General features: G+C 36.8%; 1 protein-coding gene across 6 annotated transcripts in view; it reads right to left on the bottom strand.

The window, feature by feature from the left end:
• NCOR1 (nuclear receptor corepressor 1) overlaps nt 1-19,985 on the bottom strand; it is a 151,089-nt gene that overhangs the window by 76,709 nt on the left and 54,395 nt on the right. For 4 of the 6 annotated variants that reach the window (XM_045293367.1, XM_045293373.1, XM_045293372.1 and 1 more), the window contains exons 10-16: nt 18,288-18,460; nt 17,235-17,325; nt 16,327-16,505; nt 15,248-15,302; nt 14,702-14,803; nt 5,837-5,964; nt 2,257-2,474 (exon numbers count right to left, since the gene is read on the bottom strand). In XM_045293367.1, the coding sequence (XP_045149302.1) occupies nt 2,257-2,474; nt 5,837-5,964; nt 14,702-14,803; nt 15,248-15,302; nt 16,327-16,505; nt 17,235-17,325; nt 18,288-18,460 (946 nt within the window). The remainder of the gene's footprint in view (nt 1-2,256; nt 2,475-5,836; nt 5,965-14,701; nt 14,804-15,247; nt 15,303-16,326; nt 16,506-17,234; nt 17,326-18,287; nt 18,461-19,985) is intronic. The other 2 variants (XM_045293370.1, XM_045293371.1) reach the window with 1 other exon arrangement.

Below are 19,985 nucleotides of genomic sequence, written 5' to 3'. Positions count from 1 at the left end.
CTGCCACAATCAGTTTACTGCCACATCCGTTTACAAACATTCTTTTTCTACATTGTCTCCTTGACATCATATCCCTTTTAAGTCCCAGCCCCACTACCACCACTGTAACCCCACCCCCGCCCCTTATTCTACTTGCTGTCCCTATAGGTTCATCAGTCCTGGGTTTCATACACTGAAAAATGGAAAAGCATGTGGCACAGCTTCCAGAAGCTGACCTTCAATGACCTAACAGCTCTGAGATACACTCTAATATGAACAAACAAAAACCGAACAAAACAAAACAAAAATACAGAAAATTTTGGAGACTGTATTAGTTCCAGCCTGCATCGTATGGGGAAATCTACTGACAAACTGTTCGTCAGATTTATGCCTCTAATCTTCTATACTCCTCTCTCCCAAGCACTCTGTTTAATGACCACTTTCCTCCCATCTCTCAATGTTACATAGGGGGAGTTAGTTCTCCAGGGACTGATTTCCTATGTAATTCCACAAATGAATCTTGGGCTGTGTGGTAGTTACATAATTGGTTGTCAATTTGAGACTATTAAGAGTGAAGAGGTGGAGGTTAGCCTGTAAATCAGGTTGCTGCTTGATGACCTTATTTGGAGGTGCTAAGGAGATAATCAGCTTGCTGGAGGCAGGACACACACACACACACTCATCCTTGTTGACAAGACACATGGAGCTACACTAGAGCCCTGGAACTGGAGAAGCCATGTGGAGGAGATCCACACCAGTGCTGAGATGCTTACAGTGCCACTGGATTCACAAGACTTTCCACCCACTGGCCTGTGATCTTCCTGCATTTGGCATCGTTGCATGTGTTCCATGAGTCTGAAGAGAACTTCATATATTGGTATCGGACACACAGGCTAATATCAGACTTATGGACTTGATCTGGAGTGGGCTGGGATATTTTCTCAATGTTCAATTGCTCTTGTATATAAAGTTCTTTCTTATACACTTATGAGTGTCTGTGGATGTGTTTCTCTAGTGTACCCTGATTAACACAGGCTCCCACGGTCATCCATTGCCTTCTGCATACCTTATTCTCAGAATTTACACTCTGATACTGATTATATGGATTCCTTTGATGTCTGATTATATGGATTCCAATCCTTTGGTGACTGATGATGGTATATTTCTTCTATGTGGACTTGGTTGACATCTCACTTAAATGGTTGCTTGTTTGGAGAGAAGCCTTTAAGACCCCAAATCCTACTTTATCTGCTAGCCAGGCACCATCTAAATTCTTCGCCCCGTTTGTGTTCCCTTCCTGAGGGTGAGTATTGAGCAGGGCCATGATGTAAGAACTAATTTTTCTTAAGTTGGAGCTAAGATTTAGTATGAGCCCAAAAGCCATTTCTGGATCTGTGAGGGTTTTTTGGTGTGGGTTGTTTTGGGTTTATTTTTTTTGCCTTTTAATTTGCTGTTAACTTGGGAGTTAATACATATACCGTATCATTCCATAACTCAAATCATGTCAAACAGAATTATGCAACTGCTACCATAATCAGTCTCCAAACCTACTTTTCCTTCCTGGACTTCCGAAAACCATCTCCCTTTATCTCCTGCACCTTATGAAAAATAATTTACAGGAAAGAAAAGTCTGAGAAAGTATTACTTTCACAATGCCAACTACTCTAGGGAGGTATACATAACCATTCAGAAATAGGGTGGTGGTTCAATAAATCAAGCAACAACAAACACAACCTTTTATAGCCATATAAATATAAACCATCGGCAAACTTATTGCCCTCAAGTCAATTCTGATTCACAGCCACCCTACAGGACAAAGCAGAAAAGTCTCATGGGGTTTCCAAGGCTGTCAATGTTTAGGCAGCTGACTGTCACATTTTTCTCCCACAGAACAGCTGATGGTGGATTCAAAAAGCTGACCATCCATTTAGTAATCAAGCACTTTAACCATGGTGCGGCCAGGCAGGGCTTCTGTTAAAATATGAAACTGAAGATTATCTAGAAACTAGAAAATATTTATTATGACATATGGCTGAGTTAAAACATCAGAACAATGTAGTACAAACACCAGGATCATGATTAAGTAAAAAGAAAATCAACTGTACCAGAGTAGTGAGATGGTGGGTGATAGTCTTTTTCTAAGACTTTGATATAAAAATTTAGAATTTTTAAATTCTTTAAATTTAGGATTACATATAAGTCATCAATGTCCAAAGCCCTTCCTGTGCTATCCCAGTGTTGAATAGAAATGGTCAGTTCACGAGTTCTTGCACTCACTGGGCTCTGGTGGTGGTGGCAGAGGAGGTGGAGGCTCTTCAGTAGCAGCTGCAGCTGCAGCATTGGCAGCTGCGGCCTCATTTGTCATGGACCTGGTGATCCTGCCCTTTCGGCGGCCCTGACTGTTGGCAGTCTTTCGTCCCCTGGGTGTGACCTGCTCCCTCTCCTCAGTTTCTTCTGCTGTAACTTCAGTCTTGTCCCTTTCCTTGGTATTTTCTCTGGGAAGAGAGATAAATTAATAGTTTGTGATTTTAAAAAGGTTACATTCAAGAATATTATAGCATTTCAAAAATAAAATTCTTTAAATAAAAATGGAATAGAATTGCCAGGTTACTTTGAAAAAAATGAAATTCCGGTTGCATCTCAATTTTGAAGAGCTTGCTGACCAACTCAAGTTAGACATTTTCACAAGGCGTGCTTTACACAGAGAATTTAAAATTCACACACAAGTTTCAAGTCTACTGACTTGGATACCAGAACATTCTGTGCAGAAATAATGCTGGCAGAAAAACCCCAGGACCGGTGCTCTGGAAACAAAGGCGTACACTGAAATGTAGGAGTCTTGAATTGTTTTGCCTGTGTTCAATCAGTATATTAGGTTGGCATCAGTCAAATGAAAAGGAGGAAACTGTCTACAAGATTTTATGTAGTACTAATCCACAGTACTGCTTTATTAATCCAAGCTCAAGATTCTAATCCACCTCTGATACTAAATGGATCAGCATAGCTTTATTTTAGGATGATTTCTGAAACTAGCTAGACTGCTTCATTCCCAAGCCTGCAATTCAGTAGCCATGTTATAATCCTAGACAAACTGTGTCACACTGATTTCCTATCTATAAAACCTGAGTAATCATAGTATATTTCACTGGACTATTGGGAGAACTGAATGAGTACATTTGAGCACTTTACATGGTAAGCATCATCCACATTTTCTATTTTAAGGCTAAAAGCTCTCTGGCTGTGGATCATACATCACTGTTCCAAGCACTTACGAAAACCCATTAATATTGACAGCAATGATACTAAAACGTAATGTTGGAAGATCGTTCTTTGTATTACCTACTTCTCAGGGTTGTCAGATATAAAAATCAAGGTACTTAATGTACACTTTTGTATAAGAATGGATAGATGGCAACAGTCAAAGACTCAACCACCTCTGCTTAATGGAAGATGTTATTCCCATATTTTATTTACTCTCAGTTGAGACCTGTTAGTTACCAAGTTATAGTTTTCGCCCCCCAAAACCCCCAATTATTTCCTCTCTGCTTCTAAATTATCTTTGCAGTTACCAAGTAACTCTTTCCCTTCATGTCTTTATTCTTTCTGCTCTCTAACCTACTTTAAAGATATTTTGCCAAAAATCCCCAATGACTTCCAAATTACAAAATGAAATAACCTTTTCTCAATCATCACCCCATTAATCATTACTGTCATTCACACTGTAGAAAATTCATTTTCTTACCCTTCTCGATTTAGCTTTTGGAACTTCATACTATCCACGAGTTGCTACTGTTGGTCGCTCTCGGGCACAGCCTTTCTCCTCTCAGCTTTTAATATTTAAGAATTTCCCAAGATCTATCCTACCCTAAGAGCTTTGTAAGGTCACCCACGCACAGCAGTATCAATTCTAATGAACGACTCCCCAATATGTATTTTTAGACCCATCTCATCCTCTAAAATCCAGATTCTCTTTACCATTGGGAGAGCAAATTACCCATTAGTACAAACTCAACATATCCAAAAGTATACTTCTCCCCACAAGTCTGTTTATTTCACCTCATTGTCTAGCTATTTGTTATTAACAATATCATCATATTTATAATCGCTTAGGTCTGCAAATTCAACATCATCTTTAACTCTCTTTTCCCTTTTATTTCCTACATGTTAATCTCATGCCAAGTTTTGGCCACTTCACCTCAGTATTATTTCCTCCAATAATTCTATCACCCCTATTGCTATTACCCTCTTCACTCTCTTACTAGCCAAGCCCAGTCTTTTATGACAACTATTGACTGTCTCCCCAATTTTTTCTATCAATAATCTATCCATCTTATCTATACTTATCTGGATATTTTCATAGCATAACTTTGGCAATAAATTACTCCATCCATTCTAATCCCTAGCTATATCCAAACAGATCCGCATAATCCCTAAAATGAAATCTAACAGTGCAGCTTTTCATCACATTACTACATAATATAACCCTTCAATTCACTTGTCGGTTCTTTTCTCAGGTACTATATATCGCAGTCTAAAGGAACCACTACTGGCACCTTCTCAAAGTAGCTATCTATTCATATTGTACCCTCTATTATACCCACATTAAAAACTAGCTCCTGCATCAAGTCTTCCACAACTGTCCAAACAGAAGTACCCTCTATCTCCTCTTAATCTGCCAACATACTTCATTGGTTCTTAGTTCTTACTCTAAAGCTTTTCTTAATACAATTTGAACTTTGCTTGATTTCTCTTCTAGATCCTAAACTATCTAAGAATAGTGCATATCCTATTTTCTTTTTCAACCTCCATAAGACCTAGCCTACATATGTAAAAAAATAAGTGTTTTTTTTTAATAAGTAGAACTTTTTGGCAAAAAAACAAACAAAAACCATACAATTAAGTTATGACAAGTCCATGAGCAGGAAAACTGACCATTTAACTTAAATTGAAAATATTTAACTTAAACTGAAAAAAAATTAATTGCTTTCTAAGTATTTTCTATAAGTACATATAGAAAGATCTAAGTATTCAAAACTATTGATATATTCAACAGTATTGGTGAATCTCAAAAGTAGTGAAAGTAACCAAACAAAAACACTACACACTACATGATTTCCTTTAGATGGACTTCTAAAAGAGGTAAAATGGAGCAGTGGTTGCAGAGGCTAGACGTGCTGTAAGACAAAGATTGACAAGTACCATTTAACTTTTTAGAGTGATGGAGAGATACTGTGTCATCATCATGGTGGTGTTTACATGCGTTTATACAGTTGTTTAAATGTAGCACATGTTCAATTAAAATTGGTAAATTTTATTATCTGCAAATTATACCTCAATAAAGCTGGTCTGTGTGAGAGACAATTAGCCCAGCTGAGTGCCTACCAATCTGTCCCAATATGTACACAAAACCCATCAATAGCAACTGTCTCTGAGTTGGGTAACGAGTTAATTTTCTTTAAATCTAGCTTCCTTTTCCTAATTTTCTATAATGAACAAAATCTGCTTTTATAACTAGGAAAATAACAATAATACAAACCAGTATTCAATTTTCTATGATGAATAAAATAAAAAAGCTAAGTATTATATAAAAGAAAAGTCTACCAACATTTTTACATTATCTAAAGCACACTATCTGAAATCAAGCACTGTAAAATCTTCCAAATAAAAAATTAATTATGTGCAATGTACACAAACAATAGTGTATCTTATGTATAGCCGTTGCTTCTGAAAACTGTTATTTTCTGTCTGAGAAATAATTGTCAATGCTTGTCTTATGCAAAATGTTACACACTTAACAGAGCCAATCTCATTATTTAAAAATTAGAATATTTAATGTGCTCCTAACTATTTAACTCACTTAGAGTCTTCCTTTTCATCTTTTTCTTCTTCATCTTTCTTTTCTTCTTCCTTTTTTTCTGTTTTTTCGGCTTTTTCTTCTTCTTTTTCTTCTACTTTCTCTTCTTGTGAAGGTCGGGCAATTTGCTGCTAAAATGAACCATTGTTTGAAAATTTCAAAGGTAAGCAAGATAACTCAATTGTCAAAGATGATAAAAACCTGTCAAAATTTCAATTAATAATAAATTGGCTTATAATTGATGGCCAAACATTAAAAGTTAGCTTAATGCTTTCAAAATATTCTGTATTTATTACTTAATCTGTCACCAAAAATAAAGTAAAACAAAAACACCTGCTTCTACTAATAAACATCCCACAGGGGTGAAAATATTAAGTTTTCCCTATGAAAGCTGCGGTCAGTGGCTTCTTTTTGCAAACTTCACCCCCTCTGCATTTAATCTGTTACTCAATTCTACCTCAAACTGTGATTGTGTATATTCAGGTTATCCATAATCTACCAAACCACTCTTCTAGTATATATAATGTTTCTAATTTCTTCACCATTGTAGGTGATTAAGGAACATCTTTATGCTTTTACTCTCTGGTTGGGAAACATCCATTTAATTGGGATAGTGGACTGTCATCATCATGGAGTAACGTGGAAAAATACTAAGGTCACAGAAAGATGAATAGATACAAAATACTCAAATGCCTCCAAGCTGCAATTAAAACTATGTAAAACTTGTGGACAAAAAACAGAAGAAAACAAAGAAAGAAACTGACAACTTCAGCTATCAGATTATGGACTCTCTCATATTGATACCCCCTTTGCCAACACTGTTAACCTTCTGTAAAAGAACAAATTAATTTATGCATTTGTATTGAGTGTTTCTATTTTATTCAGAAGCCAAGACTTTACACATTAACCAGTTTTAAACTCTTACCTGGCAGGACAGACTGCTCATTGTGCTGTACTTACCTCCTTCTAATCTTGACCTTTCTCACATTCTTTGCTACTCTGGATTCACCTAAACATGCCCACCACATTCATGCCTTTGCCTGGGACATCCATTCTACCCATCATTATCTGGTGAACACTTTCATCCTGAAATTCAGTTCAGAATATACATCTATTGCAGAACTTTTCTTGATTTCCACAGAGCAACTCCTATCCCTACTTCTACACACACCCACAGCACTCATCAGTGGTTAATTTTCAGGGTCTATCTGAATTACTATGCTATAACCTCATCAAAGACAAAGAACAGATCTTAACCCTGTAAGTATACACAGCTCCTAGGAGAGCTTTTGGACCATAGAAAGTGTCTGCATGTGTTTGATACAATAAAAATCAAATTCCTTTATTTTAGTTATTTGAAAAATGTTTTGTTCTCCAACGCCTTTTTTCTTTTGGATCCATACTAATGCCAATTTTACCCCGTAATAATTCTACCTTCCTCTCAAATGTTCTTTTCACTGAACATAAAAGTACTCTTTTAAGTAAAATTCCCTTAATTCTTATTATGTCCCAAATTCTCTATCTATTCTTCTAAACTAAAACCTGCTCTTTTCTCATCAAAGGTAGCCTTTCCAAAAGAGATCTCACAATCACTTATGCCTTCCAGGTTTAGACTCCATGGAGGAAAGAAGAAAGAATTTGAACTCTTTTTATTCCATATTTCTAATTCCAGAGCCTTGCTGGTTTGCGATGTTAAAAATATTTCCTTTTCAGTAAATGTGCACAAAATCTACACATGGCCATTTCCTCCAACCTCTGGAGTTATGACTTCATCCCTTGAACACACTCTAGCACAGATGGATGACGTACCACATGGTAGATTATGTCGTGACCCTAATCTCCAGATTTCAAAACTTATGGCAACAACTTTTGTAACAACACCCCTTAATCAATATATCATCCCACACTTAAAACAGTTTTAGGTCATGGCAACTAAGCCAAGTAGCCTGCACCCGGAGGAAGTCACAGTCTGAGCTACTCATCACTTGCTACTACTTCACCTTCAAGATCTTGAAATTAAAACTACAACCACCTTGATCCATCCCAGTTTCACTACCACTGATCCTGCTCGTTATCCTCATCAAGAGCTCCAATCCAATTCTCACCGTCCTTCAGGAAGAAATATATCTCTTATACCACGTTGACACCTAGCTAAATTATTTCAATAATCTGATTTGTTCCTTATATCTGATTTTGTCAATATTTAAGCCTGGATAACTACCAGTTTCACTTTAATCTAGGTATTTATTACGGGGGAAAATGTAGAAATCAAGATCATTTTTAAATAAATATTTTCGATCATAACTAAGTCTACTCCTCAGTTGGGGATATTTTACTCAGCTCTGACTCTAACACACTATAGCAGTCAAATGACCTGTTTCAACTGCTAATTACCCCAATGCACCACAAGGGTAGTATCCATCTATCATTATCCACCAGTAAAAAACAAACAACTCCAAACTCACTGCCATCAACTCAATGCTGACTCACAGCAACCAAGACAGGGTAAAACTGCCCGTGTGGGTTTCTGAGACTTTAGCTCTTTACGGAAGGACAAAGTCTCATCATTCTCCCCAAGAGCTGCTGCTTGTTTCAGACTGCTAACCAGGTGGGTAGCAATACGGGGTTCTATTAGTAAAGACTTCTAATATGGCATATCAAGAACAAAATCTAAGTCAGTAAGTGACCTGCATAAGTCGGAAAATGGGTTATAACCCTAGCTATAAATGAAGGTAACAAAAGCTGCTCCCTGTTCCCCTAGATATGGACAACATATCTATTCTCATTTCCCTGGCAATTTTCTGCTTTTAATGCCAATCAGGGCCTTAGAGAAAATAAGTGACCCCATACATCCCAGCTACCATAAGCCCAGCCAACAAATGCCTTCCCTTCCTTCCCTGCTCTGTTGCTCAGAATTGAAGAAGCAACCTCACTACTTGTTTAAATTGGCCAAAGAGAAGGAAGGTGCAAGGTATCATTTTAAAAACAGCTTCCCCCACACCCCCAAAATAGAAAAACAGCTCCCACTTCTGCAGAAAAGGCTGGGAATGATGACACAAAGAATTTGATGAAGTTGCTGGGGTTGATTCCAAAACGGCTGCTATGAAGGTTAATGGAGTGCAGCCAGCAGCATCCAAGATCCTTATGTTTGGATGATACATGAATATAAGAAGACTTATTGTAAAGAATACAGCATCATTAAAGGAGTAAACCTCTGATTTAAACAAAAGGTGGACAGAATTATTTTGTTTCAGACAAATATATAAAGTCCATCCACGATCATCTATCTTAAACCTTTTCAGCAAGGTAGCAAAGGTTTCCCATGACTCTAAGCCCAACACTTGACAGTCAATAAACTATTAAAAGTTTCATGCTGATAGAGAGGTATTCATAACCTGAAGTATTTGTCAAACAAGCTGTGAATGATAAATGTTCAAGCTGATTTTCATAGAAAACAAAGTGAAAATCCGTATTTTTAAAGGAAGGTATGTGCACTTCACTGTGATTGGGCTCACCTTTAGCAGACAGTTTGTACAGCAAGGTCAAGTGACAAATACAATCTATACAGGAACTATTTATTACTACTACTATTACTACATCTAATTGAACACTTAACCCTCATATCCATTTACACTTGATAAAATGTCAAAATCTTTGGAAAATAGGTTCAATGAAGTTATCAAAAAACTGAAATGAATAAATTTAACAACAAATAGCTATTAAAAATGCTGACATATGTAAGAAAATGCTGTGAGCACAAAAAAGTATGTATTCCAATGAGAAATGACCAAACATTTAGAAATGAAAAATGGAATTTCTAAGCAATAAGTGCTTTATTGTAGGGAATTACCAGGTACTACAAGGGGCTCAGTCCTAGAGTGAAGCAATTTCTAAGGGGAAGCATTCTTATTTCTAACAAAGCCACTATACAAAGGAAATAATACCTGGATGTTATTTATAATGCTAGATCCAAAGGCTCACAATGCAGAATAGCCTTTGGTTTCCCATATCATTTACCGTTTCAATTAAGATATCTAGAGAACTTCACATATTTTCTTCATGAGATGCTAATAAGTTAAAGTTTAGAAATGGTTTCTCACCACCATAAAATCAATTCTGAATCACAACAACATTGTAAGGGCAGAGTACAACTGCCTCGGTGGGTGTCCCAGACAGTGATTTTCATGGGAGTAGAAAGCCTCACTGTTCTTCAGCATAAAAGCTAATGGTTGCAAACTGCTGGCCTTCCAGTTAGCTGTCAAATCCATAAGTCACTGCAACACCAGGGCTCCTGGGAATCAGTTGGGTGATATCAAAGATTATTTTCAGAGGAATTAAAAGGTTTTGCCAATAATATCTGAACACAATTTTATCAAAATATAACTATTTGTGTCATCTCCCTATGATTCTAAGATTAATTCTTAGAATTCATAGTAAAAAAAACATGCAAAGCTCTCTATGGCAATCAAAACCCACTGTCAATAGGTTGATTACAACTCAAAATGGCACTATATAAGGTTTCCAAAGCTGTAGAACTTTATTAGAGCAGAAAGTTTCACTTTGCTTCTGTGGGGAAACTGCTGAGTTTGAACAGTTGAGCTCATGGTTAGCAGTCCAATGTGAACCAACCTGGCCACCAGGGGCTCTTTCCCTAGAGTTAATGGAAAGAAAGAAAAGAAAAACAGCAAATCTACTGCCATTAAGTCTATTTGGACTCATAGCAATCCTTAGAAGGGTTTCCACATTGTTTATCTCTACAGAAACGATAGTTTCATCACTCTCCCGAGGAGTGACTGCTGGGTTTGAAGCAGCAGCCTGGGGTAGCAGTCCAACCCTTCCCCAACTGTGCCATCAGGACCCCTTCCGCACAGCAGTAAGGCACAGCCAACAAGTCGATTCCAACTCAGAGCATCCTTACATAGTGATCGAAGGTAAAAACCTTTACCAGGCCACATTTGCCTCAGCTTTCTCCTACGGCTGGTGGTTTAAACCACCAAGCTGGCAGTTGGCAGTGCGGTGCCTAACCCAGAGCAAAACTAGGACATGTGAATAAGGAAGCACTTCTGGTGAAAATTTACACCTCACAAATTCTAGATCTCTCAATCAAGAGCTGTATACTCAATACTCAAACAACACTGTACATTTTGAACAGTGAGCATACAACACTGTACACACAATCAACACTGTAATTCATTTGCTGGTAAGAAGTTAGGAGTAGGGGGTAAGGAGAGGAACCAAATAAAATTTGAAAAGACCAACCATAATTTCAGTAGAACTCTATGAAGTCAGGACATAAACTTGACATGGCAGTGTGTTTATTCCAAGAGAGTGTCTTACCTTGCCTGGGGAATACCCAAACCCATTGCCATTTAGTTGATTCTGACTCACAGTGACCCTAGATCGGGTTTCCAAGATTATAAATATTCATAGAACAGATAGCCTCATCTTTCTCCCGATGAGCAGGAGATAAATTTGAACCACTAATCCTGAGGTTAATAGCTCAAAGCCTAACCCACAGTACCACCAGGAATGTACTATTTCCTAATCACTCTGGGCTTATCTTAAATAATTTCTATTGATTCATATTTGTTTGGATAATAACGTAGCAAAACTACTTGTTAAATTAGTTGAATCTCTATATACAACAGGTTACAATCGAGAAGGTTGACAGATTTTTTGATTCCTAACCTTACAGCTAAATTTTCTTTTGAAAGTTTTTCTGAACTTTTTTCTATAATACAAATTTTATATCTTCAATCCTAAATGCCAGACTAACATATCTAATTGCCCACATTCCATTTCCACTTGGATATCTAATAATATCCGAGTCTTAGCATAGTTCTGATATTTGTCCTGATAATCTACCAACACCTGTTCTTGCTTCAGTTCTATCTATACTCACTGCCACTGAGTTGATTCCAACTCACAGTAATCCTACAGGACAAAGTAGAACTGCTCCTATGAGTGTCTGAGATTGTAACTCTACGCAGGAGTAGAAAGCCTCTTTTTCTGTCAGAATAGCTCGTGTTTCCGGGTGTATACAAAAAACCCTCCTCACTGGTGCTTCTGCCTCTTCCCTTGTCCCACTGAAAAGTTATTTTCAACAAGCAGTCACACTAGCAGTGACTTTGTTGCAACAGAAATCTGATATTGTTCTTCAGCTCAAAGGCCTCAATGGCTTGTCCTCTTACTGATGGCATTTATAGTGTCTACATCCATTATTGAACTCTCTCCTCTCTCAAGAGAAATATTAAACTAGAGGGAACTCTTCAAGGTCACTGCTTGAAAGCAAAGGTGGAATGGATTAGATTTGGATGAGCAACCAAAAAAAAACTGAGCCTACTTGGGGGCTGGCTCAGATCAGGGTTTGGAAGAACTGGGCGAAAATCTCAGTTCTGTAAATACATCTGAGGAAGTGAGAAGGGTGCTGCTAATAAAGGCAAATGAGACAAAAGCACTTACAGTATATACTTGAGTATAAACTGACCCGAATATCAGCCAAAGCACCTAATTTTACCACAAAAACTGTACTGAAAATGTGTTGAAAAACTCAGCATATACATGAGTATGTACGGTATATGGAAGAATAAAATTTTTCAGTATAACAGAGACATAAGGGTTCATGCTAGAGTGTCCTATCAACACAAACCAACAAGCTGCTAATCTAGCAAAGGTAAGTGCTAGAAATAACCATTTATCCCCTTGTCTTATATGGGACTGAGACATTTAAAAGGGGGACATATAACTCTGTTACAAATAAAAGGAAATCCAAGTTACAAATACTATTTTATAATTCAGAATACAGCTACTTTTTAAAAATGTGTAAATGGATCTTTTGTTTAAAATGTCTCTAAGTATCTCTAGCTAGTAGGTATAAAGGACTCTGATTCCACTATCTCTGTAGAAGGGGAAAACCCTGGTTCTTTGGGGGAATGGTGTTTCCTAACCCACTACAAATTTTCAATGTACTCCTCTCATCAGTTAGCAAACCCTTCCAGAGATCTACAGTTACTAAGCTCTTTGCCTCTTTAATATTAATCCCATCAATGTACAAATTCAAAATCTCAGTACCATCTAGTTGATTCTGAATCCTACAGGACAGAGTAGAACTGTCTTTTCCAGTTTCCAAGTATGTAAATCTTTTTTTTTTCCATTTTATTGGGGGCTCGTACAACTCTTATCACAATCCATACATACATCCGTTGTGTCAAGCATATTTGTAGATTTGTTGCCATCATCATTCTCAAAACATTTGCTTTCTACTTGAGCCCTTGGCATCAGCACCTCATTCTTTTCCCCTCCCGCCCTCCTCCCCCCTCCCTCGTGAACCCTAGATAATTTATAAGTTATTATTATTTTGTCATATCTTACACTGTCCGATGTCTCCCTTCACCCACTTTTCTGTTGTCCATCCCCCAGGGAGGGGGTTATATGTAGAACCCTGTAATCGGTTCCCCTTTCTACCCCACTGACCCTCCACCCTTCCGGTATGGCCACTCTCACCACTGGTCCTGAAGAGATCATCCATCCTGGATTCCCATATTTCTAGTTCCTATCTGTACTAGTGTACCCAAGTATGTAAATCTTTATAAACGCAGAAAGCCTCATCTTTCTCCTATGAAACAGCTGGTGGGTTCCAACTGCTCACCTCGCTGTCAGTGCCCAACGCATAACCCACTACACCAGCAGGGTTAATGTACAAGCATGCGTTTTTTTCCTCAGTCTGATCCTCATCAATATCACTATGCAATTTCTCAAATCTCCTTCATTAATACATCTTTTTAAAAAGTCTACTTGTACTACTGGCACTTCCTCACTTTCTACTCCTCAAAGCACATTCATCATGTTATGGCCCTGAGTCATCCATCCCCTAGCCTGCTGAAAATGCATACCCTAATCCACTTGGCTTACGCAACCTCTGAAAGCATACATCTTTGTCAGCTGGTTGTGCATTGTAGGAAACAATGATCCAGAAAAAAACAAAAGGCTATGTCTATAAAGAAGAGTGAACTAGGTCAAAAAACCTTAATCAAGAAACCAGGGAGACTACTAAGGAAAGAAATGGACTAAAATCCTGTGATGCTCCAAGAGTGGAGATGATTTAGGAAAGCCAATAAATAGTACAAAGGCATTCACAACTCATGCATGCAAGTACACTGCAACATGCCTTTGAATGACTGATTGCAATATTACAACAGCATCAAAGCTAAGATACATATATGACCTGTGATAGCTGTCTTTTTGTTTTGGAGGGAAACGACTTTTCAAATATGGGATTTTAATTGTGAAAACAGAAGCTGCACTACATTAAGAAATAATCATTTTAGGTAAAGTTTTCTCCAAGAATTAGTAATGCACCTGAATTCTGAAAACTGAAATATATCTGAAACAGATACTGTCCCAGGTTTTACAGTAAACGTTACGCTCAATGTTTTAAAATAAATAACAAAGCTCTTACCATCACGTAGATTCCGACTCATCGAGACCCTGAGAACTGTCCCGTGAGCTTCCCAAGGTTGTGAAGCTTTCTGGAAGTACACTGCCTCGTCCTGCTCCCGCTGAGCGGCTGGTGGGTTCAGATACTAACCGTGCAGTTAACAGCTGAGCACTTAGCAATTGTGCCACCAGAACTCCTGGTACAATACTTACCACTTTGCATTTGTGCTCCTTACCCTAACTGGCCCTTCTTCACACAAAAGGGCATATTTGGCAAGATATCAGGGTTGTCATATTTAATCGTAGTATTATTGTTAACACTAAAATGAATGAACATTATTCAGATGCCAGAAGGGTATAGAGCTTTTTTCATTAATTTTACCACACTAGCAACCAACTCTGAAACAGTTTCTATAAAGTAATGAAACACACCTGATTTCTTCCTCTGCGTTTTCCATAATTCCTTCTTACTAGGGCTTTATAATTTTCATTTTTCTTGGTTAAGTAGTAATACAAAACACAATCAGAAACACTCTATAAGGGAAAAAAAAGTTTTTTTGAGGATCCAATGAGATAAAATTTTCTTTCCATTTTTTTAAATTAAAAGATCATTTTAATGAGGACTCTTACAACTCTTACAACAATCCAAACATCAATTGTATCAAACATATGTGTACATATGTTGCCATCATCATTTTCAAAACATTTTCTTTCTACTGTGCCTGGGTATCAGCTCCTCTTTTTTCCCTCCCTCTCCCACACACATGAGTTCCGTTTTCTATACTTAGGATTTCTATTCTAATTAATTTTAAATACCATATGTCAATCAAAAGAGAATTTTTTCTGTATCTAGCGAGTTCTTAGCAAAAGTCTTGTTTGTGCTACTGAACAAAAGTTTTATTTGTATTATTGAATACAATTTACAAAGTAGCAACCATCTCAAACTTGTAAACATTCTCAAAGCAAGTAATTCCTCACCTTCCTTTCCAAGTAGGATGCAATTAGGCCAAAGTTTTTTGGGTGCTGAATAAACCTGAGGGTAAACGCATATATATTATTAAATACTACTATCAAAAGAAATGTTAAAAAGCTGTTTATGAATAAAAGTATTATTAACAGATTAACTCTTGTACACTTAAGGAACTGCAGAATCACTGGATATCTCTGAATGACATTGACTCCTGGGACCCACCCACCAGGAACTGAGTTAGTCAGCCTATGATAGATAAAAGTACAGAAGTTCGTGCTTTTATAAAAATCCCTAAAGTAGGAGTGAAGAGGGCAGGTGAATTATTGCTTAGAGAGTACAGAGTTCTCGTTTACAATGACAATGTTTAAGGATATGGTAGCAGAGTCAATTATTTTAACTGCTATCAATGAACTGTTCAACTACAGAAAGCAGCAGGTTTAAGGGCATGATTTCTCGGGACATGCCAATTAATTGGTCTAATGATGTGCTTAGTGCTTCTGTCCTGCCTCCTAGTTCTTATGCATGGCTTGGAGTCTTAAAATATCGCAAATGAATATCCAAGGCATTAACAATTGGTTTCTATTCACCTGAAACAAGAGGAAAAATAGAAAGAAGAACTAGATGTGTGGTCAATTTCCTGCAGGAACAACTGCTTCCTCTATCATTAGATTGGAAGAATGAGGTGGCGCATTACTGAACACTGTGATCAAAGGATAATCCTGATCAAAGGGGTGGGGGAGGAAGACACAGACCATTTCAAGTTCTCATGGATTTCATACTGTGTGGAGTCACTGCGGCTGGATGAACACCTGGAACTATTACTCTGAGAGATCATCTTCAAACCTTAAACCAAAAATATTCAAGTGTTCTCAATACTAAACAATAATTTAGACTTTATATGTTACCTGGATTACCTCCGATAAATATGAGATCACGATAAAATTATATTCCCTTTTTTCTACAGTAGCCATGTAAGTGCCAAAATAGGACCAAACTTTTGTGGAAACAGTTAAAAGTTTACGTAAATGCCACCTTTTTTTCCTAATCAAGTAAGGCTCTATTAGAAAAAAATATTAATATAAATTACTTGTCTTTAAAGATCTCCTTTTCATGGTCAGTCCAAACATTCATAAACTGCCTATCTTTATAGGCCTTCATCGGGTCTTCCATAAGTCCGTTCATGTTAATAAACTTGACTCGTCTTTGCTCTGCATCAAACATCATGGGTGGGATTACAGAGAGCTGTCGCATTTGTTTCTCATTGTTCTGCAAACAAGAAATGCAATTTAATTTACTTAGAACAAAATTTAAGCCACGAATTTAAATAGGGCATTATACCACTTCAAAAAAAAGCATGTCGTTTAATGATGATAGTATATCATAGCACCTAACACCATCAAATATTTAACTAATAAGAATGCACTGAACAAATTAGAGATAGATTGTGGATGAAACTTTTTATTCAGATCCACAACTCCAATTTTAGAATCCTTGAATCCCCATCAACTATTGTTTTAGGGTTTTTCCCCTAGCTTAGTCCTCTGACCATAGTCCCTTTCATTCCTCCTCTTCTTCACTCCCACATTCAATCCACTGTTTGGTCCTGTCCTGCCTTCTACTAATCTCGCTACATTTCTACCACTGTCGCTTTGGCTCACGGTGTCATTTTGGTTGCAACAACGTCTTCACCTCTGTCCCTGCATCTTGATGCTAAAACCATTATGGTGAAATGTCACTGCGATCGAGTCGCTGCCTCACCTTAGAACTTTCAGCAGTGATTGTACAATACTGTTTGATGTGACTGAACTATGGCATGACATCTGTGTTAGCTCTCAAAAACATAGTTTTGAGAAAAAAAGCAAATTTTTCAATGGTTTGGAATTGCTCAAATTCCAGTAGCTAATGTTCTCTCATTTACATACAAATCAACCTTTATCTCCTTGGGTTAAAATATCTGAATTCATGATTTTGATTTAAATAAATTAATTTTCTTACCTCCTGCTCAGAGAGCCCATCAATAATTTCAGAAATCTCATGTTCACTCCTAGCAATGGTGGCTGAAAGACCGGCTCCCCTCTGCCCCACTCTAAATATGAAGGAGAAATTACAAATATATTTAATGGCCTTTTAAAAGGAGACATATTACAAAACACTGAACTATAGATTACTTTTCTGGATAGGACATTTTTTTTGAGGTGGGGAGACTAACCAGAGAAGAAAGTCAAAATTCTATTGAGTGCCGATTTTATATAATAAGTTTGAATCAAATTGATTTCAATACTCAGATTAAGGTTTAAAGGTTACATGTTCCAATTCATATGGTAAATTTATGTATGAAAAACTTTGGAAAAGGACTTAGCAATTCCCTTTCAGTTTCAAATATTAGTCTTTGTCTGCCTTCCAAAGAATAGGAAAGCAAAATTATAAAAAATATATTCGATATTTTTAAAGAGGGGGTGAACACAACCATTACATCTCACAAAAACTCAACTGAGATTAACGATGTTTACATGACTAATAAATGACAAAAACACTAGGTTTAAAAATGAGGAGCTGATACCAGGGGCTCAAGTAAAAAGCAAATGTTTTGAGAATGATGATGGCAACATATGTACAAATGTGCTTGACACAATTGATGGATGTATGGATTGTGATAAGTGTTGTATGAGCCCCCAATAAAGTGATTTTTAAGAAAAAAATAAATCAGAAATTACTTATCTATACCAAAAAATTTCTTATCGATGATCAGTTTACTATTTGTTGACAACTAACTGAAAATTTATGATCCTTAGATCTTGTCTTAAGATCATAATTTCCAAAAGGATGGATATTTTCAAGAACGTAAGAATGATTTCAAAAAACACTCATTCAGGTTAAGATTCAATACCAGAGGAAATAATATAATTCACTAAGGTATAACATTCTAAACTCTGATAATCAAGTTTTACAGTCAAAATTTCTTTAAGAGCTTTTTCTTAATGATCAGATCCTGGTGGCTCTATTTATTGAAAGAACAAAAGTGTGATTTGAAGAAAAATGGCTACTTACCGTTGAAATCTCTCTTGCTGTTCTCTCTGTTTTCGAATTTCTGGAAACTGCTTTTCATAGTACTCCCTTGTCTTGCTTTCTTTAGCTTTCCTCCGAGGATTATTTTCTATTCTGTCCACTTTTTTCTCCCAAGCTTCCATGAGCTGATCATAACGTTGGCAGATTTTTTGTTCCTATTAAATACCCGTAGCAAATTTATAATAATTAAAATAAACTAAACTCTTTGATGCTGACAAACCTAAAGCTTTTATGATAAATGCTTATGATAAAGGCTAAGTCAGAAGTACATTTAGTCGATGACTCAGTTACAAATGAAAAGATGTCCTTGAGCTGAGAGGGGAAGAGAGGGAATCATTTTTTTACATATCATCAATATATTTAACACAGTTTGGCAGACTTTTGTTTTTTTAGTTAATATTAAAGACTAAATTATTCAACTATCAGTTACTACTAGTGCTAGTAGCTGATCAGTTTATTTTGCTGATAACAATACGTCTCAACTGTAAGTTAAAAAAATGGTAAACTAGAAATGAAAGATATAAATAGTTCATGATCCCAATTGCTCAGATAAGCACTAGTAACATTTTGCTGCTATTCTTCCACTCTGTCAGAGAAAAGACTACACAGTGTTAACTTTTCCTCTATAGCTGAAGGTTTCGGGTGCTTAATGGTTGTTTGTTTGTTTACTATTAAGTATGTTATATAATAAAAATTTCTGAGAATATAAAAAAGGCAGAAACTGGATATACTTTATAATAAAAGGAACTCCGGTGACATATATGAAATCAGGAATCAATGATCATAGAAAAACAAATATGATTTCATTTTTTATAAAGAGAAACCGTCTTTACTATGGGTCTAAAACCCAGATTCATGTCTGACATCGCAGAAAGAAAAATGTGGGAGGACGCAACAATGTGATAACAGTGAACATCTCAGAGAAACAGCGTCAGAAAGAAGACAGCTGGCTTTTTCTCCATGCACTTTGGTACTGTTACAAAAAGCATTTATGACTAATTTTAGAAGAGCTTTTAAAGGAAACAGTATTAATGCTTTTAAAAGTTTCTTCCTTTTGTGTTCCAAAGTCCTTTCCACTACAGTCTTCCACACTCCCTACTAATTATTATTCTTTTAAACTATTCTTAAACAAAATGAAACAAACAAAAATAACCCACAAAAAGTCATTGTCGTCAGATGATTCTAAATCACAGTGGCACTACAGGGCAGAAGAGAACTGCTTCGGTAGATTTCTAAGCCCATAGTCTTTACAGAAGTGACACTGATGTCGTCGATACTGCACTCCAAGCTAACCAAAAGCTCTGTCTGTGATTGGAACTCACCAGTGTTCTGCGGAAACAGATGTGGGACTTCACTTCTACAAAGCTTATACACTTAGAAACCCTACGGGCAATCTTACTCTGTCCTAAATAAGTGCTATCAATTGGAATTGGTTATACAGCCGCAAGGAAATTTTGTATGGAAGTAGCCTGCCACATCCTTCTCCCACAGAGCAGCTGGTGGGTTTGGAGTCAAGCTCTTAATCACTGTGCCACCAGGGTACCTTTGTCTTTTGTGTACTTCACCTTTTTCTCCATTTCCACTACTATTTCTTTAGTACAAGCCAACATCCCTCACCTAGATTAAAAAAATAGACACCATAATTCTTAATGCCTCCGATTAATTCTTTTTTTTTTTTTT

The sequence above is a fragment of the Echinops telfairi genome, unplaced genomic scaffold, assembly GCF_000313985.2.
Source record: "Echinops telfairi isolate 266 unplaced genomic scaffold, ASM31398v2 ScPeMD7_2010;HRSCAF=2546, whole genome shotgun sequence".
NCBI lineage: Eukaryota > Metazoa > Chordata > Mammalia > Afrosoricida > Tenrecidae > Echinops > Echinops telfairi.
This window is presented reverse-complemented; position numbering and strand designations above follow the sequence as displayed.